At 35.4% G+C, this 21,628-nt stretch overlaps 1 protein-coding gene across 3 annotated transcripts in view; it reads right to left on the reverse strand.

The window, feature by feature from the left end:
• The window catches only part of LOC117345113 (probable cation-transporting ATPase 13A3), a 42,411-nt gene extending 23,170 nt beyond the window's left edge, over positions 1-19,241 (reverse strand). Inside the window, exons 1-22 of one of the 3 annotated variants that reach the window (XM_033908069.1) lie at positions 18,995-19,239; positions 18,076-18,161; positions 15,561-15,728; positions 14,470-14,537; positions 13,943-14,045; positions 13,467-13,552; positions 12,825-12,899; positions 12,099-12,168; positions 11,614-11,748; positions 11,007-11,073; positions 10,473-10,604; positions 9,095-9,337; positions 8,554-8,699; positions 7,594-7,794; positions 7,092-7,153; positions 6,794-6,938; positions 6,514-6,600; positions 5,999-6,149; positions 5,507-5,627; positions 4,818-4,942; positions 3,308-3,453; positions 2,267-2,448 (exon numbers count right to left, since the gene is read on the reverse strand). In XM_033908069.1, the coding sequence (XP_033763960.1) occupies positions 2,267-2,448; positions 3,308-3,453; positions 4,818-4,942; positions 5,507-5,627; positions 5,999-6,149; positions 6,514-6,600; positions 6,794-6,938; positions 7,092-7,153; positions 7,594-7,794; positions 8,554-8,699; positions 9,095-9,337; positions 10,473-10,604; positions 11,007-11,073; positions 11,614-11,748; positions 12,099-12,168; positions 12,825-12,899; positions 13,467-13,552; positions 13,943-14,045; positions 14,470-14,537; positions 15,561-15,728; positions 18,076-18,161; positions 18,995-19,001 (2,606 nt within the window). In that variant the 5' untranslated portion in view covers positions 19,002-19,239. Of the gene's footprint in view, positions 1-2,266; positions 2,449-3,307; positions 3,454-4,817; positions 4,943-5,506; positions 5,628-5,998; positions 6,150-6,513; positions 6,601-6,793; positions 6,939-7,091; positions 7,154-7,593; positions 7,795-8,553; positions 8,700-9,094; positions 9,338-10,472; positions 10,605-11,006; positions 11,074-11,613; positions 11,749-12,098; positions 12,169-12,824; positions 12,900-13,466; positions 13,553-13,942; positions 14,046-14,469; positions 14,538-15,560; positions 15,729-18,075; positions 18,162-18,994 lie in introns of all 3 variants that reach the window. The other 2 variants (XM_033908071.1, XM_033908072.1) reach the window with 2 other exon arrangements.
• Positions 19,242-21,628: the final 2,387 nt, after the last annotated feature.

The raw sequence follows: 21,628 nt of genomic DNA on the forward strand, positions 1-21,628 counted from the left end.
TCACATCCCCACATAGTACCTAGTAACAGAGGTAACATAGGATATCACATCCCCACATAGTACCTAGTAACAGAGGTAAACATAGGATATCACATCCCCACATAGTACCTAGTAACAGAGGTAACATAGGACATCACATCCCCACATAGTACCTAGCAACAGAGGTAAACATAGGATATCACATCCCCAACATAGTACCTAGTAACAGAGGTAACATAGGATATCACATCCCCACATAGTACCTAGTAACAGAGGTAACATAGGATATCACATCCCCACATAGTACCTAGCAACAGAGGTAAACATAGGATATCACATCCCCATATAGTACCTAGCAACAGAGGTAACATAGGATATCACATCCCCACATAGTACCTAGCAACAGAGGTAAACAGGATATCACATCCCCACATAGTACCTAGTAACAGAGGTAAACATAGGATATCACATCCCCACATAGTACCTAGTAACAGAGGTAAACATAGGATATCACATCCCCACATAGTACCTAGTAACAGAGGTAAACATAGGATATCACATCCCCACATAGTACCTAGTAACAGAGGTAAACATAGGATATCACATCCCCACATAGTACCTAGTAACAGAGGTAACATAGGATATCATATCCCCACATAGTACCTAGTAACAGAGGTAAACAGGATATCACATCCCCACATAGTACCTAGTAACAGAGGTAACATAGGATATCATATCCCCACATAGTACCTAGCAACAGAGGTAAAAATAGGATATCACATCCCCACATAGTACCTAGCAACAGAGGTAACATAGGATATCACATCCCCACATAGTACCTAGTAACAGAGGTAAACATAGGATATCACATCCCCACATAGTACCTAGTAACAGAGGTAACATAGGATATCACATCCCCACATAGTACCTAGTAACAGAGGTAACATAGGATATCACATCCCCACATAGTACCTAGCAACAGAGGTAAACATAGGATATCACATCCCCACATAGTACCTAGTAACAGAGGTAACATAGGATATCACATCCCCACATAGTACCTAGTAACAGAGGTAAACATAGGATATCACATCCCCACATAGTACCTAGTAACAGAGGTAACATAGGATATCACATCCCCACATAGTACCTAGTAACAGAGGTAGATATAGGATATCACATCCCCACATAGTACCTAGTAACAGAGGTAAACATCGGACATCACATCCCCACATAGTATCTAGTAACAGAGGTAAACATAGGATATCACATCCCCACATAGTACCTAGTAACAGAGGTAAACATAGGACATCACATCCCCACATAGTACCTAGTAACAGAGGTAACATAGGATATCACATCCCCACATAGTACCTAGCAACAGAGGTAAACATAGGATATCACATCCCCACATAGTACCTAGTAACAGAGGTAAACATAGGATATCACATCCCCACATAGTACCTAGTAACAGAGGTAACATAGGATATCACATCCCCACATAGTACCTAGTAACAGAGGTAAACATAGGATATCACATCCCCACATAGTACCTAGTAACAGAGGTAACATAGGATATCACATCCCCACATAGTACCTAGTAACAGAGGTAGATATAGGATATCACATCCCCACATAGTACCTAGTAACAGAGGTAAACATCGGACATCACATCCCCACATAGTATCTAGTAACAGAGGTAAACATAGGATATCACATCCCCACATAGTACCTAGTAACAGAGGTAAACATAGGACATCACATCCCCACATAGTACCTAGTAACAGAGGTAACATAGGATATCACATCCCCACATAGTACCTAGCAACAGAGGTAAACATAGGATATCACATCCCCACATAGTACCTAGTAACAGAGGTAAACATAGGATATCACATCCCCACATAGTACCTAGTAACAGAGGTAACATAGGACATCACATCCCAACATAGTACCTAGTAACAGAGGTAACATAGGATATCACATCCCCACATAGTACCTAGCAACAGAGGTAAACATAGGATATCACATCCCCACATAGTACCTAGTAACAGAGGTAACATAGGACATCACATCCCCACATAGTACCTAGTAACAGAGGTAACATAGGATATCACATCCCCACATAGTACCTAGCAACAGAGGTAAACATAGGATATCACGAAGTTAAAAACGTCATGATTTGTCAAAAACCATTGGTGTATTTTGCTTTACTTAACATTCCATTGGCACAAGTTTTGTTAACAATAACAATGCCTGTTTAGGCCCCTTTCAATCTTAGTTTTACCCAAGATCCTGCAGAGATTCGATCAGCTGTGCTTTCTGTTCCGGAGACATCCTGGCAAACACAACTCCCTTCAGAACAATTTTGGGAAGGACATCGGGGAAGTGCTGGCGTATAACGGCCCATGTCTTTCCATCGAGAGCAAACTTTAGCTTCCTCTCTTTAGAAATAGGTTTTGTGTCAACCTAGTCATACAAAACAAAAGTAAATAAAAACACTTTCGCCGGAAATAGTCAGGTATTGCTTTCATCAACGGTCCATAATAGATTAGAACCAAATTATTATAATTGTACTAAAAAATATAATATTTATCATATATATCATAACTTAAAAAGCAGTAATCTAAACACATAAAATGAACATTTAAACACGTTTTCTTTTAATAAAGTATTAAACATAACAATGATCCGGATCTCGAAACCCATTTCTTTTTCGTAATTGTGTAACAGTTTCATCGTTCAAAAATTAGAAATTATTTACAACAGGGACGTTGAGATTTTGCTTCTTGCAAACCGAAAGTTATCTTCGCTAGCCAAGGCTCCTGATTACGTGGAGTGTAACGTAATCAGAAGCCTTGGCTAGCGAAGATGGCCGAAGCTATACGTGCCATTGTCAGAATCCAAGTTGTTTCCTGACTGAAGCAGACAATCTCCCTTTCCGTTGTTTACCCGTAATGTGATTTTATTGGCGCATGCTTGCCTCCATAAATAGATTTACATTCACTATACAGTAAAACACGGTTATAACGAATCCAGGGGGACCAACTGAATCAATTCGTTATATTGATAGTTCGTATTACGTGTATATTGGGTTTTTTCTTAAAACTTCGCTGTATGAAAACATCAAAATAAAAATTCAAACAAGTACAAATCAAAAGCGATGCAATTATTTTAAGTCAGTTATAACTTTCTGCCGAAACTTTTTGCGTGCGGCAAGTGTGTACAAAGTACCAAAAGCATGACGTATCATTTTGAGATATTGTATATGATATTATCCATAACCTAGAATTGTAATAAATTAGAGCAAAAGGATGTATGTTTTTACCCTTTCACTATTGACATATGTATAATCCAGGTGTGCTTTATTTGAATCATTTCCGGGTTCATGACCCTGCACAAGAATGACGTCATCAGTTACATCAACCATTCCACATTCCTCAGCAACTGACAGGGCTGTCAGGATATTGTCACCTGGTACAGATACAGATTATCATAGTATTTTAAGATACACGTAACTATATCTGTCGTATCTCTGTTAGATGACGTTAACAAATATTTGGAATGTGAATAAAGCAGTAATTTATAGTCGAGAAATTATGTTAAAGCGAAAGCTGGTTATTAATGAAATATTGTAGTAAGTCAGCAAGCATGTTTCGTATAAGTGGGAATCTGATGGGAAGATAAGTTAGATTGGACTCTAAATAGGTATTTACAATATATATATCATATTTTAGCATCAGTGTACGTATGAATTTGAATCACAAACGTGACAAGTTAGAAGTATACGACAGGCATTGCGGTTCATAATACGAGTATAGTGCACATACATAAACTAAGCAACAGTTGCCTATTGTGTTATTTTCACGATATATATATATTTATTATATAACTGGTATGTAACACTATCACTCATTGGTCCTAATGAGATCACATGACATCAAGAATTTCCTTGGAAAAATGTCAATGCATCATCCAGGAGTCACTATAATGTTTAGTCAGGTCCGTGGAATCTTATACTGACTCCTGCTAAAAATTGAAATTATATCTGTGCTGAGATGGATTTTTAGCAGAGGTCAATATAACATTCCAAGGACCTGGTGAAATGTTATCTTGACCTCCCGGTGATGTGATGGGGTATTTTAAAGGAACTTTCTTAGTTTTTGTTTTGTTTTTGAATTAACATAAATCATATAATAAGGAAATACAGACTTTAGTTTTAGGCAATCCATGGTTTTACCATCTTCGCTAGCCAAGGCTTCTCACTCCACGAACCCTTGGCAGATATATAGTCATATTTAAACCGTCGCGCCCTGGAATCCCAGGGCATCCAATGATATCACGTTTTACATTCAGACTTGGTTTCCCAGTAAACAAAAATTGCGGCGCCCAGTACAAAGCTACCTTGACGACTATGCCATGGCATTTTACCTTAATACAGAGACGCACAATATTTGGGAAAACATTCGGAGTGTTCGATCAATTGACAGAAGTTATTGATCATATATCTCATCAAAATGACACAAACCTCAATGTCTGTTTGATAACATTACTGATGAAGTATATTGGTAACGCTGGTTTTGATTGGTCGAAACTTTCATGAGTAAAGGGTGGTTATTTCGAATCTCCGCTAAAGGACCAGAACTGACGACTATATCTGCCAAGGGTTCGTGAAGTGTAAAGTAATCAGAAGCCTTGGCTAGCGAAGATGTGGTTTTACCGACCTGCCATGGGCCTCGGGGAATAATGTCAAGGTCAGGTCCGTAAAACCATGGATTGCCCTCAACCAACGTCTGTATATGTATAGATATATTGTTTCAACTTCATTAGCGGGTTACCTGTAACCATGACTGTCTTTATGTCAGCATCTCTAAGCTGGTGAATAACGGGAGTTGTCTCCCCCTTAAGGCGGTTTTCCATTACTAAAAGACCAAGGAAATTCAAGTCTTTCTCCATATCTCCCCTGGAACAAACATCGACCAAAGCAAACATTGGTTTTAGTAGACCCCTATCAAGTCATGTTTAAACTGAGCTCAATCAGAGGAAGACACAAACAAAGCAAAATTAAGAGAAACATGCAGTTAGGTCATTACTTCCTTATACACGGTCTAATTTCTTTTCTTTTTTTTTAATCTAACACCAGGAAGAAGTCTTTAAAAAACATGAAATATTTTGGATATTTTGATATTCCATTTGGTCCATCCGGTTTTCCTTACTTTCCTCTTGGAATTTCATTTATTAGTCTAGGAATAATGAAGCAGCCATTGATTGCAAATTCAATATTCAGCATCACTTTATATATAGACAAAATTCATATACAAATGTGTGTACTCAATTCTGAGTTATCAATTTACAGTATTAATTGTGGAAGCTTGGCATTTTCGTCATAATCTTTCAACAGATATATCAATTAAAAACGTTTCTTATGAGTAATGACGATGGCATTAACCTCTTGACATCCTCTATAATATATAGACAGATGTTTTTCGCAAGAGGAAATCATTTTTCTATACTAGGTATTATTTACCGTGCCACTTTTTGCACCTGATCCGCCCTTATTTGATTCCCCAAGTCTTTTCCTCCTAAAGCTAGCACACGGAAACCATGTTTAGTGTAGCTTTCCAAAACGTCGTGGAAATCAGGAGGAACTATCAAGAAAGGAAAACATTAGATGTTTATGTTGTGAAAGTTTAACATTGTTTTTTTCTGGATGTAATGAGGTTTCCTTGAACAAATTATTAATTATTTCTGAATTTTCTTTCAAATCCATGATAGACAATCATCACAATCATAAAATATTCTACTTCATTTTGTACAATATTTGTTTTCCAGGACCCTCTAAAGATATATCACAAAAGAGTATCACTGACGCTCCCACATTAGTCGCCTCATAGAAACCATCTAAAACAAAGCATTATACACATAAAGCATTATTCTTTTAATAACTTTCCCCTATTTTTAAGTGTTTAAAATAATGTCATCCTCCATACTAGAATATGACCCTAGAGATATGTATTACCTGATTCTGGTTTTGATAACGACGCTATCATCTCCGGAGCTCCTTTACAATACAGTGTTAAGTTTCCTTTCTTTACGTCACTGACAATAACAGACATCCGCTGTAGGTTTGAAGTGAATGTAAACTGTCGCACAATCCCCAACATGTCAGTCTGGATAAGAAACCAAGGTGTGCTGCACTTGTTAGAAGTTAAACAATTGATAATGTACCAGTCATTTATATTATATTAGAATATAATTTCCGATATAACCGTATAACCGTATACAGTTAAATGACTAACCATGTAGGTTATTTTTCATATCATACTTAACATTTTGTATATGTTTTTGATATCCTTATTGTACATGCATATGACATTATTATGTTTATGCTGTAATACCGATGGGCCGCAAGGCTTAAAGTGAATAAACAATACAATACAGGTAACATCTGTCAGGTGTGCTGTTACCCAAAAACAAGAATAATAGTGTTGCAGTAAACCAGTACCTGATACGGTCGATATGATTAATACGTACATCTCCTTTCTGTGATGTTGGTAGATTGACTACGGCCGATACAGGTAAGGCAAACTGACTATAAGATCCATCTGATTCAGTAAGGCGCTATAGTAAAATAAAAAAAATATTTAAATTTGGATCCAAGGATTTCTTTAATCAACCAACAAATCCATTTATCCAACTATTTCAAAATATTATACAGAAATCAATCTCAAAATTTATTGATATTGAAGACATATCTGCCAAATCAGATTAGTTGAACTGCACCCTGAAGAAGTAAAGTTGATATCCAACTCACACTGTCTGTGGCTTCAAACATAATCAGATCTAGCGGATCCCCAGTTGTCTCCCCTTCGATCACTGTTAAGGAATGGCACGAAGCCATGGCGTTGAACAAGAAGCTTCCCATCAAATCATTTACTGACTCGGTTTCAGATAGAAATCTATAAAAAAAAAAAAAAATAATGATAATGATTTGGTTTACGTTTCCCACCAAAAGACTATGGTTTATTTTATGATTGAAAACTCCAAATACAGTATTTATTCTCCCAGCATACTTTCAAACGTATGATGTATTTATTCTCTATTAACAATACCTATTCGCTGATACCGGGACCACTCCCTGAAGCTTGAGACCATCTTCTGTAAGGGTTCCTGTCTGCGAAATATCAACATATCAAATGCATTAAAATGATATCGAGATTACTTTTTCTACGCTTTAATTTTTATTTTATTTTTTATATTTATTTTTGCTCTATATGAATATGATTTTACATATGTAGTTTCAAAAGATAAAATAAATCCTGTAATGAATGATTTTTTATTACAATTTGAAATTAAAGCATTACCAACACGTCTCAAATGTCGTCTCTATTGAAGTTTCTTTACATGGTTTTTTTATAAAGCAAGCATTGTGGGTAGCTCTAATTCATTATCTCACTACTCTGTTTTCATTTGATCATGCGTTAAATTTTGATGGCGCCCAAACGTGTATTGTACTTTTCTCTGCAACAAATCATGTTGTTGAATTCATAATTGTTTGCATGAATATTTTTAAACCGTCAATTTATTCTATGAATATATTATATATCTGAATACCTTATCGAAACAAAACACATTGATGGTGCCGCTGACGTTGATACAATTAGGACTGATGCAGTAGATATTACGGTGTTTAAGACGACTCTGGGCGAACACCACACCAATCGTCAGAGCCAAGGGCAGGGCAGCCGGCACTGCAGTTGTCACAACATCCAAGGATCTGATAATTACTTCTTTCACCGTTGAACCACGCTGTATCTATTCTCAAAGATAATAGATCAACTTAAATATCTTTAAAACCAATCTATTCTCAACTGGAAATAAACAGACTTACGTATGCTTTCAACATTATTTAAATAAACTAACGAGTTCTTTGATCAGTATCCCCTCGGTTTTATTGAACAAACCGACCAAAATGGAAAGATAAATAAGCTTAATATATGTCGTCGTATCTTTATTGCATTTAGCATTGTTGGTGTGCAAATCATCATTCCGTTAATATGGAAATAAGAACCTAATTCACATTTCATACGGAATAATGGATGCCATTGCCATGTTTGCGAAAACCTAATATACTAATCTTCCATTAACGAAAGGTCAAATGCAATCATTCATCCCTTTTTAGGATGCGATGGGAGATATCCACCCTCGGAGGAGATCCCCCTCTCTCACCCCAAAAGAGGTGACAGATTCTATCAATATAATTTGAACATGCCATCATTTAAAATAATTAGACGTGGTATTGAGGACTAGGACAGATCTAGAGGTAGCATTTTAAAAGGATTTAACAAAATTTGCACGTGTATAGTATATATGATGAAAGCTACACTGTACACCATCAGCATGGTATAGGTAAACCCCGTTATACCTATAACTTACCATAAGAATCATGGTATAGGTAAACCCCGTTATACCTATAACTTACCATAAGAATCATGGTATAGGTAAACCACGTTATACCTATAACTTACCATAAGAATCATGGTGTAGGTAAACCCCGTTATACCTATAACTTACCATAAGAATCATGGTATAGGTAAACCCCGTTATACCTATAACTGCCAGTAAGCCGATAAAGATATAGCTATCTCTCTGGAACTTGAAGTCAACAGGCTTAGGGTAGAGTATAGACCTGACGAGGCCACCTTTGGTTGTACTGAAGCCTACAGGTAAAGGTACACAAATTAACATTACCATTGATACTGTTATACTGTAAGTCTTTAATGCCACACCGTTTTTAAGATTTATATTATAAAATTCGTATGGATAAAACTTGTTATCCTTCTCCCTTATACTATGTCTATGCAATTGAATATTACAGAATCAACCAGAACGGTCATCCTGAAGATGAATATTACCCTTCATGGGAAACCATTACAGAAGTCTCCAAAACACGACCCTTTATACCAATTATAATCGAAATCGATCAATATCTAAAGTTTGACTACTAGTAATCAGAAGCCTCTCCATGAAGGCTGTGGCAACGAAACCCATACGGTTGAATTCGTGCTATATTTCCATCAACATGGACATGTATGATAGCTATTCCATAACAAACCTGTGCGGACAACAATGGCTTTGACCTTGTCGTGACCTTGCTGCTGAGTCTGTATGACCTTGGTACCACAGAACAGGACATGACGTGCGTGCTCCTTGATGTTAAATATATCCTCGTCGTTATTTCGGGGTAGAGGAGTTTTCGTCATAGGTACACTCTCACCTTCAACATTGATATACATGTTAAATATATCCTCGTCGTTATTTCGGGGTAGAGGAGTTTTCGTCATTGGCACACTCTCACCTTCAAAATGACATAAAACATTTTTACGTCACTAGAAACATGTATCTGTCATTTTAAAGGATTTTGTTGCTATAAACATATCAATTGGATTAGACAGCAGGCTGAAAACGTCAGACAAAACATGTAAATGTCCAGTCATACAATTTCTACAACAATAAGTGGGTGTTATTCAACTCCCAGGGTATGAAATAATCATTATAATTGTTGAACAGCAAACATTTTATACCACACGTGGAATGAACTATAAATGCGTTTTAATTGGTTGACACGGTGACCTTTGACCGGGACTATTATTTAACCTGCACCCATTTCTGAAATTGTCAGTTTTTCATGTTGATTTGTGGCATTTCACTTACACATATTACAACTGATCGTTGTGTAACTCTATGTACGAGCAAGCGCTGTATCTAATTTGCAAAATTACTCTAGTGCGTTTTACATTACATAATATAATAATTAATAAGTTTTATAATTAATGGGAAGCAACTCTTATAAAAAAAACATGATATAGCTTAATTAGGTATGATCAGTAACAGAATGAAGAATCCACCACAAACTTCCTTATTAAATCCTGTTCATATAGTAAAAATGTCTCTAAATAGGTCATTACAGGTAAACAGTACGATGTACTGAAGGATCGTATTTGGCATTAAGGAGACCAATCGGGTGTATATAATCCCCGATTGTCATATACCCAATAAGAACCTTTTAGACATCGTACCGTCTGTCTGTGTCATAATCGAACCATATCAAGATCTATCCAAGAACATATTGTATATCATTGATCAGAGATATTCCAAGAATTGACAATTGGCAACATTAACAACCCATCCCGAAATACCGATCACTATTGTCAATGAATGAAATTGGCGATATTCTTTTTCAAATGAAAACAAAACTGTCAACTAATCTTGACTTACATTTTAAAGTGCCGCCGGTATATACAGACACCCACCTGTCAGCATACTTTAAAGTGCCGCCGGTATATACAGACACCCACCTGTCAGCATACTTTAAAGTGCCGCCGGTATATACAGACACCCACCTGTCAGCATACTTTAAAGTGCCGCCGGTATATACGGACACCCACCTGTCAGCATACTTTAAAGTGCCGCCGGTATATACAGACACCCACCTGTCAGCATACTTTCGTTGACGATACAATTCCCCGATATGAGGACTGCGTCACATTGCATCATGAAGCCTCGTCTTGGAATCTCTATGACGTCACCGGGGACGAGATCCTCTGAGGATATTTCCTCATACGCTGTCGTAAATGATAAAGAAGTGATGATTGGAAGAATGACATCAGTTATATAAATCCAATAAACAAAACTAAAACTAGGATTCAGACAGGGCACAATCGTCTGCTTCTGGTTAGTATTAATAGAAAAAAAAAGATCAGCCCCCTACTCCTACTACATCAACAAGTTGTAATACTTGAATATCTACGATACATCGGCTGTGGAACGGAATTACACCTGATTGGTCGACAATTATAGTTAGTATTGTGTATAGCTCTGTCGACCAATCAGATCTACTTCCGTTCCACAGTCGATGCATCGTAGATCTTCAAATGTTACACCTTGTTGATATTGTAGGGTTAGGGCCTAGTTTTTCTATCATTACTAACTAGACGCAGACGCCTGTGGACAGGGTGACTATTTACCTTGACCACCCCGACATACGGATACCACAGTAGACATGGCGATCGTATCACGTAAGGCTCTCTGCATCTGTTTAAGGAATATTCGATGTAAATATTTAAAATGCATCATTAGACATTATACAATGCTACGCGGATGACTTTAAAGCAAATGCGTATAATTTAGCAAAGAAACTAGGTTAATTTCTACTAAAACCAACGTTACCAAACACTTTGGTACTCTTACAATAAAGAGTTCCGGTACAAGACAGTGATCAGTATTATATATTAAGCATAGTTTGATAATAATCTTAACTTTTCAAAATAATCCGACCTTATCTTAAATAATTTTGATACTAAGGAAATCGATACTATGATAATGTATACATTAACTATAACATTATAATGGGAAGGTGTATTATATAGCTTTTTCTGTCGTCGTGTGAAGTATGTGTGTATGGTTGAAGTACATGTAGGCATGATACTATTCAGAAAGTGGAGGTTCATGATAAGGAAATAGAATTCGCCTTCCATTCGGCTTAATAGATACCCCTTATATACGCAATATAGACAAAGCATCGTCCTTAATAACCTTCCTGATAATGTAGATGTATGGTTTGACGAGAATTACCTTTCTTGTCTGATAAATGAAGCTGGCAATGGAGAAGAAATTGATGACTAGAAGGCTGGCTGTATAGTAATAGTATTGGTCCGACAGCCACAGGCCGCAAGAAAACATTTGGAAGATGTAGAACGGTGACATAACCTACAGAAAAAAACATTGTTTTATTTACCGAGATACATTTTTCTTCTGGTTGGTTTAACATAGACGCTCGTATATCACAACTTATCTTGAATATTATATCTGAAGTCTAGTTTAAAATGCAGGAAATGCAATAATGGTTGTAATATACGAAAATCTTTTCCCATAAACATTTCGTTAACTAAACAAAACAAAAATACAAAACAAAACAAAACAAAAACTGATCCGGAAAATTCGTACATAATCGATACATGTTTTATGCTGTTGTAAAGGTGTGGAAAAAATGTTATGAACAAAATTTCTCTAAATCACTTGAAAATCAGTAAATAAATAGATCAATGTAATGTCATTACCTGTTTTAAAAGGATCTCAATCACAGGTGAAACATGGACAGGAATGGAATTAACTCCGAATTGATTACGTCTACAATTAAAAATGTATTTAAGAGTCTTTTGTAGTTTATGTTGGTGTGTTAATGGTTCAAATGAGAAAACAAGAGATGCAAGGACAAAGATTAATACGTGTCCATGCAGCAACTTCTTGTAAAAGCTTTTAAAATAGTTTTTAACGAAAATTTATTTATTCATCAAATGAATGCATATTGAAAAAATAATATCAAAAGTTAGCTGCAATAACCCATTTAAATGAGATCAAATATGAATTTTTCAACCCCACGGATATAGCATTTTTAGGGGTATAGTCAATAATGACTGTCAAAATAAAATTATTTTGAGCATTATAAAGTCCTTAATTCAAATTACGATGTCAAAACATTCTCATTTGTTCATCAGAAAGACATGATAAATGTGCCGGATTTGGTATTTTTTTCAGAACGAGTCATATATAGGAGATAACTATGCATTTGCAGTTTTTTCTTTATGAAATTCGGTGTTTTGGACGGGAATGTGCATATGATGCTCATTTGTTATATTATCATGGTAATCGTTCAGCAAAACCATAGGAGGTAATAACCTTTCTTATCGTACAGGCATAACTCTGGCTAACAGCTGACTTATAACAGTTTATTGAATCCATATACCCTCGAGATAGTTACAAACAGTTAATGCTCGAAACTTTACCTTTCTTGTTGTTGGTCTCTAGACAAACCCTCAAATTTATAAAACAAGGCACAGCTAGTGTTATCCTCCAGTCCTCTAAAAGTAACACAGACGTACATGTAAACATATTAACGGATGGCAAACGTTATGTTACGTTGTAGAACGGACTCATCACATGCATTTTGTGATTCATATGAATTCGCAATAAACATATTCAAATCATTTAAAACAAGTACTTACATTATTTAGACACCAAGGTAATGTTTTTATATAGATAAAGATGTATATTGTTAATGGAAACAAAAGGTTTTTTTATAATAAACAATGCTACGAATACTGTATCACGTGATTAGTTTGTTTTGTATAAACTTTCGTCGTTGCTGTGGTTGCTATGGAACCACAAATATAAATACAACGAATTGTTGTATGTATCAATGTTATATTATTGTTACAAGGCCTACCGAAAGGTTGTACCCACGAAGTAATATGAAAACTCCAAACCACAAAAAAGTAAAGTGACAATTCCTGGTATAGAGTATGTATATCTATCCAGTATGTGTGATGTCATAAGTAGGAGAAGGTCAATACATTCCGTTCGTAAGTGCTTTAAAGACATGACATACGACACAACCATTTAGATAACTAACAAGATGTGAGGCTTACTTCATTTTCTGGAAAACGTTCGTCTCATCATTCCAGATGTATTTTTCTTTTTTGGTTATGAAAAATCTCGAAAAGTTAACAGTTAACTGAAAAAGACATTATAGACAAATAAAAGATGAATGATAGAAAGAAACAACACAACAAAGACGACAATGAACACCATAATAAGTGTTTATAATGAGGAACAACTATGTCAGAATCAGCTGTCACGAAAATGATAAATGCCATTAAATTAGAAGTTAGAACCCCTAAAAGCCTTTCCCTCCTTGTCTTCGCCGATCTCGAGATTTAGATTATACAGAAAGTCAAAACTACTGATTTGTAAATCGTAACATTGCATTTTAACAATAGTTTATTTCGATATTTAGAGATAAGTAGATATATGCATGACGATATTTATTTCGGTCTCGAGTACAAGAAACCTGTTATACCCCCTCAAACCGTTATTTAAACATTAACTGATAACGAGTACTTACCGAGTTACACCCTACCGACGTTAGGGGCGTCATACTCTCGCTAACAGATGTTGATTTCTTGTAACCAAGACCAGCTACAGAAGGTTCTTTCTCCTTCTTTCTCCTTTATGAACAGTAAGACAAATATTTTGGATGTGTGGCTCTATTGACCGAAAGATTAAATATAGCATCTCATGACAAGATCGGTCTGCTATCTATTGAATTTGTGCTTATCATATTTAGCAGTCAGAAATCAACAATGACACAACGTTACACAATGTATTGAAAAATGTACAACAAAATGGTTGCCTCCGTTTGATTTTTTTTAGTTGACGTGATCAAAATGAATCTTAAATTTAAAAAATAATAAATCCTGTTTGATAGATAATAAAAACTTATATAAGATTATCTATGTAATGTATAGTAACTGTACTGGGTATTAACACGAGAAATTCCTATCAATAAAAGACAAATGAAAAAGGCCAAAGGAAATAATTATTCTTTATGTAAATTTTGATTATAATAGTTGATATAGTCAGTCTGCATACCATGAGTTATGTTGTGGCTCGTCTTCAACAACCTTGACCTGAGAGACAAACCATTGTTTATAAATATCCTGAAACAAACAATAACACACCTACAGTACAATACATGGATTACCTTTGTTTCATCAGCACCATCATCAGTACACGTATACCTCTCTATTCCCCTATTATTTTCACTTTCAGTGTATCAATTAAAATTCATTATATCTTAAAGAACAAATATTTCCAGTTCAAACTAAGCGTGTGCATTAATTGCTGCTCGCGGAAATCTGGTTTCATTGTTTTGTTCATTGTTTGTTCTGAACATGAAAGGGAATGATAGAATAGTTCACCCCCTTTTGGGTGAGATAGGAGAACCTCAACCCGAGGGGGAGATGATTAAGTTGCCGTACTCGAGGCTTGCCTTACCCAAAGGGTTGAGATTCCCATGTCTTTCTTTCATGGGGGTTCTCTTATCCTGTTTACCCTCTTATGTATCTTATATGGAAGTTAAATCAATGCAAGGAAATGTTGACGTGACGTGATTAAATTGTTAACGTGACGTCATTGTTTTATCGCTATGACTTCATGGAATTATTGATGTAACAAAATTGCAATTGTTGGTAACATGCAAAGAGCACGTGTAGCTTGTTTCAATCCTTGGATGAGATAAGGAAATGTCACATCGGTACAATTGTAGATATCCCTGTCCAGGATGACAGCTAAGAAATTCCCATTACGGTAAAATTGTAGATATCCCTACAAAGGGTAATATAATGTATTATATCCGATCACTTTTATCAACATCTTCGTAATCTAAAGAATAAATTTAAATTGAGCTAACCATCTAGGTACAAAATAACGAATAAAGAAAGAGATAGGTGCAAATTACATACTAAGAAACACCGACCATACAAACAATACCAAAACGTCCTACTTCTTGATAGTTTTGATACTTTTCTTTGACATTGTATCGATTTGTTAACCCCAACATAAACATCTCAACAGTATAAGTATATAAAGCAACATAAACGAATCAGAGACTGGTAAAAGATGTATGTAAAATTACCAACGGAAGTACTGTGTTGGTAAATTTGACTGTGTGTGCCCCTTACCTTCAGAATAACAACATTAGCATGCTGTAGGTCACACCGCGTGTGGGAACACTTTATCATCAAATGCGGAAACCAGTAGAAGAAAAGTCGTAGAACGCCTGCCGTAACTGCGACAAGGACCCATACTATCACTGTCTTCAGGGTGTTTGGGTAGTATCCGATGATTTCCTTCAGTGGAAAATACAGATGCATTGATGTGTTTGTAAAGTATATAAAAAATGCAATGATTTAAAGAGTTTAGGAAGAAAAGACCCGGATTTATTTTAAATTTTTGCTGCCGTAATGGCTGCTTCAGAGAGTTTCTTTTCGCCCTTTCTTATCTTGTGACGTGTTTTGTATTCATCATTATAACGATATACCAGTGTGTGTTTCTCTTTCTTGAGTCTAGATCACAAATGACCTTGTGCGTGCTTCCTGGGTAGTCAGTGATAACATTTTTGTGAAAATCTCGCACGCCCAGTTATCACTATGTTTTTCTTTCATTCTATCTCCCTACTGTTTACCACTTTACCTTATTCACACTTATATGCCCCTTTCATTGGTCATTTACCCTTGGATACCTGTGTCATGTAAACTTACATGGAAGGCGTGAAACCCAACCACACGAAACAAACTGAATACGATACATGTATCTACTGATTTTAAATTTGAATATTGTGTAAATAAAATTACAACAACGCTTTAAAACACTGTAAATCACCTATACTTCAAATGGGATATATTTTTGCATTTATACCCGAAGGGAATCAATCTCGAATTTTAAATCTTTCGCGGTTATTTGTACGAATATCATACATTTTAATGAAGTCTAATTAAAGCTACCAGTTACCGATATATGAGCCTTGCGGTGTCTATGACTCTACTAAAATCTCATCATCCGCGAATTTAAAATATTTTCAAGATAAGCGTTCGCGAAATTATGTATTCACGAATAAGTCTGAAGGGTAAAATTCGCGGAATAAAGAGTTCGCGAAATCTAAGTGACTTACAGTGATTAAGCGGATGTAAAATGTAAAGAAATCTCCAAATATGCGATGTACTACGATTAAATTTCTATTTCAATAAGGTATATTTTTCGCTATATTCGAGGAGAAAATATGAAAAATCTAAGAATAATATTAGAAAGAAAATGATAATTCGTAATAGTAATTTTCTCGAAAATGTATCTTCAACTTTTATTTTTTATAGCATTAAGGTCATGTATACCGGCAAAGATTGTAACGAAAATTACAACCTCAACGTCATCCTGCTTTGTCAACGCGGTGACCGGCAAGACAGGTACAAACAAATCGAGTTTGCCCTTGGAAGAACATACTACATGAGTATGAATATATATTAAGGTAATTACCGATCCTTGTCATGTCTATGTAATGCAGTTCTATATATATGTTGTTATATACGCTATAGGAGACTAATGTGGCAATGGACAATTTCGATTCATGTTGTTTGTGAAAAATGATTAAACAGTATATATGCTTTACAGACGAACATCACTGAGAATACAAAACTGTTTCTACAGTTTATGTCCTTTACAGACGAACATCACTGAGAATACAAAACTGTTTCTACAGTTTATGTCCTTTACAGACGAACATCACTGAGAATACAAAAATGTTGATACAGTTTCTATATTTTGCAGGCGAAAAAAAATGTTTATTATCATTACAAGCGAATTTGGCCGTATATACGCAATTGTTTTTACATATTTCAAGCCCGAGTATATAATTGAATATTTACATTTGCTCCGCATTTCCCCATTGACACAATGCTAAGGGGCAGTTGCCACCATACGCCTATAACACCCAGTGCCTCAGGCTATAACACCCAGTGGGTCATGTGATATTAAAAAAGGCGGGATTTTTTTGTGATGGTTTAGTTTTTTTCAAAGTTGACGAAAATGGTAAGACAATGTAAATACAAGTATTGAACAGCGGTTTTAATGTTGCTATAATCGATATGGCACCAAGATGTATGGTGGGCAAATGTAGCATGGAAACACTAACGGGTTCCTATGCCATTTGCCCACCATTGCTGCCATATCGACTATAACAACATTAAAACCACTGTTCATTGCTTAAATGATAACACTTCTATATCAAAACAGTGATTGATTCGTATACAATAATGTTTATACATAGCAAGCAACATATTTATTATATTTTTTGTATGTTGGAGGCAATCATTGTTGTATACATGAAGTTAAGTCAATCACATGCTTATGTATTTACATTCTGTGTTGCATTTGTCTATATGTCGTTAGTAAACCAAATTGTATTCATGAGACTGTATACTACAATTTACAGTGATTCGGTCAGTGCAGGAATACAGCTCCAAGTGTTACAAAATTTTGTTTGCAAACTTCTGTAAGAATCTGCTACGCGGATTCATACAGTTTGCAAACATAATTTTTTTCATACCTCGCTGAAACTGAAAACAAATGACATCAATGCTTAAATATTTAAATACATGAGACGTTTTACATTAATCACGTGCACATCAATATATAAGTACTCACCATCTGATCGTCTTGGCCCGGATTGATGTACTCATGCCCAGGTTTTATTGGTGGAGGACCAGACCTCTTGACTTTCTCCTTTTTACCTAACAATAATTCATCTAATTTAATACCCGGGACATTAACAATAGCCAATACCTACATCAACACCAAACTGTAATTCAAACTCAAAATCGACGAGATGAAGAAAATGTCAAAAAAAGAAGTTATATCGCATTCTCAAAATGGAAACTATGGTGGTGACAATGTAACCATTAGGTATGTCAACAATCATCAAACACATCTGACGTTATATCACATGGGAATAGATTGGTTCCCAACGGAGACCACGATGTCGACCATTGAACGTCCCCATCCATGGTCGTCATCAATTCGCATCTCTCGAAGACTTGTGTCGTTGATTTCTCTGTCAGTAGTCGACACTCGTCAGGGAAATCGAGATAACGGGAACAGGTCCTAGAATATCGTATCAACTAAGTCATGTGAACACTTTCGGTGGGGAAATAAGGATGATACTACATAGAAATGGAAAATTAGATTGTTCACGCTTATCACACAGCATGTGTATAAGCTGCCCTTCTGCCCCGCTGAAACAGATATTATAAATCATCTCGTAGCCTAGTTCCATGTTTATTTAGTTTCTCTTTAAATTATCTCTTTCTTTTTCTAGAATAATCAGCGTTAAGCCACCCATCCTCGATATTTAACATAAAATTGGGTGGACGGAAAGGATTGGTAACAAATAGGGTCTACTACAGTTTTCTAGAAGAGAGATTATTTTTTTATTTTATTTATTATTAATCATCCAATACTCTGTTATTGATAGTTCTAGTGATAATTATATGGACGGGTTTGTATAATCTACGCAAGGATTTATAGTTAGTAAATACATATAAGTGTACATATGTATACAACTTACCTCTCATAGTCGTATCTAAATTTTAACAGCGGAATGTGTATCAAGCTGAAGGGAATACAGTGACATGCATGTATGTCAATTTCACTGTCGAAACTATCAGCTGATTGGCATGAGATATCGTGTTTTGTAGGATCTGCTATAATACACAACCGAAATTGATATTTGTCGAAATTCCCGAGATTCCATAAAGAATCGTGGCGTTCTGTCAACTCTGTTTAACAACATCCAGGGGCCGCAGTATCGAGTATCTTATGTCATGTGATTGATAATACGATAGTTTATCGTCTAACGACACGTATTGACGTTATCATCAAGTGTAATTTAGACCATTTTTATGCGATATAAACGCGGATGTATCATGGACTGACATACACAAGGATGTCACATATCCAATTACAATAATGGTGATGTTGTGCCTTAAGATTTTTATGTTTTAATCTAAATTTTGAAGTATAACATGTTAAATGCACTTCAGTTAGTATAAACATTCCAGGCAAGCCGAGTACGATGTATATTATGTAAATATTATGTAAAAATACTGATATTATATAAAAAAAAAAAAAAAAATGTTTACTGATGGAACTGACGAGATAGAGCCTGGTTGACACTGTTGCCTGTGTTAATTTGATTTCGAATTTTAATCTCTAATCTTACTGGGTACATATCGAAGTGTTATCCCGAAACTGATAATGATATGCGTTCCGTGTATACTGACAAACCTATGATGAAGATAACGTGTTGCTGATAAAGAGAAAGTTCATCAACGCGGTCACACAAAATATGTTATCTTTGCCACCAGCGCTTGTTGCTGGATAGAAAACAGTAATTCTGGCAATACTCGTTTGAAATGGTCAACTTATGATTATACGTTAAACGTTAATATAAAATAACTTTAATATTTACAATAGAAGGACCGGTTAGCTGGACAGACACCTGGCTGTATCACTGGACCACGTGGACGAATCACAAACCCATGGTCCATATCTATATATATATATACTAGTAATATAGAATGTTGGTTGGGAATTCGTGCCAAAAAATTATCGAAGCTTTACTATACATGTGCATATAAAATGTTAAGTGATTTTTGATATGTAAAACATTGCATACATCGAGTGATTTAACACAGCTTTTAGGTAATCATAATGCACAATTTCCTAGTAACATTTGAGGTGTCCAATGTCAATCGTACAAGAGAGGTACAGTCAGGGTACAGAAATCAATTGGTGTATATCTTTATGCATGGACACATCTATCACTTAACCTATCCTATCAAATTCAGACATTGACGTGTGCAAATCTCATTGACGTCTAACTTCAAGATGTTTTGGCATTCTTTTCTTTCTGCTGTTTTTCCAAGAGTAATTAAGATCAAGAATTTTTATTGAATGGTAAACGGCGGGCATCTCTATTTTTTGACATAACTATTATTTTTTGTCAGGTCACATTTTTACAGAGAACTAAATAACAATCAATATACCAATACGGGTCTCTGGTTTTTATAATCTGTTTTAGTTCATTTAGTTTCAAATTATGACATTACTTAAGTTATTTCTACATAGATTTATTTTCTATATGTCTTCGCTAATGATAAAGCCTTGTCAAGTTCAATATGAATGAGCATTGTTGTTCGAAATCTGCACAGTAACGTATATCGGTTAATGATATGTCATTTCTGCGTGACCGTGTCTCCGTTTCTCTAAGTTAAAGAGGTTACGCAATGAGTGGTTGTTTGATATGGTATTTCTTTCCATCGAGTAAATTATTTTTCAAAAGTTACAAAACGGTGTTCAAGAGTCGGCCAATCAAAGCTCCATGAATCACGTGATTTAAAAAAAGTCAACGTTCAGCTTGTCAGCCAATCAAAACGCATTTACAATAACGTGTGCTATAAACTGTATGTTTATAAATAGTTGTAGTGATTAATTGATGCATTGAGAGTTGAATAACACTTGCTTATTGTTGCAGATATAGAGCTAACACACTAAGAGGTCGTTGTATATAGTATTTGTTTCACTCGGGTTAGTTATTTTTCAAAAGTTACAAAAACACCAGCTTTAACGATGCCATTAATGCATATAAAGGTTTGGTTTCGTTATTGTTTCGTAATCCTTCTACATATTTGTTATTGTTGTTGTTGTGGGTTTTTGTTTTGTTTTGTAGATGTTGTTATTGGGCTTTTTGGGTTGTTTTTTTTTTTTTTTTTTTTGTTTTCTTTAAAAGATAGTTTGATCAGCCAGCTTTTAGGCAATCACATCGCACATGTTTCCAGTAACATTTGCGGTATCCAGTCGTGCCAGAGAGGTACAGCCAGGGTACAGAAATCAATTGGGGTATATGTTTATCACTTGCCCTATCGTATCACCACCCAGGTATTTACATGTTCAAATTTAATTGATGTCTTACTTCGAAATTATTCGACATTACTTTCTTTCTGTTGTTTTTTTCTAAGTGTAATTAAGGTGAAGGGTTTATCGATTTGTAAACTGGGTATCTCCCCTTTTTTCCTTGTTTACATGTCAATTTTTTTACAGAGAACTAAATAACAATCAATATACCTATATAGGTCTATATAACCTTTTTCACGTTAATTGCCTGTTCTTTATTTCCATAAAGATGGACTCTCATAAGTTA

Source organism: Pecten maximus, chromosome 16 (genome assembly GCF_902652985.1).
Source record: "Pecten maximus chromosome 16, xPecMax1.1, whole genome shotgun sequence".
Classification (NCBI taxonomy): Eukaryota; Metazoa; Mollusca; class Bivalvia; order Pectinida; family Pectinidae; genus Pecten; species Pecten maximus.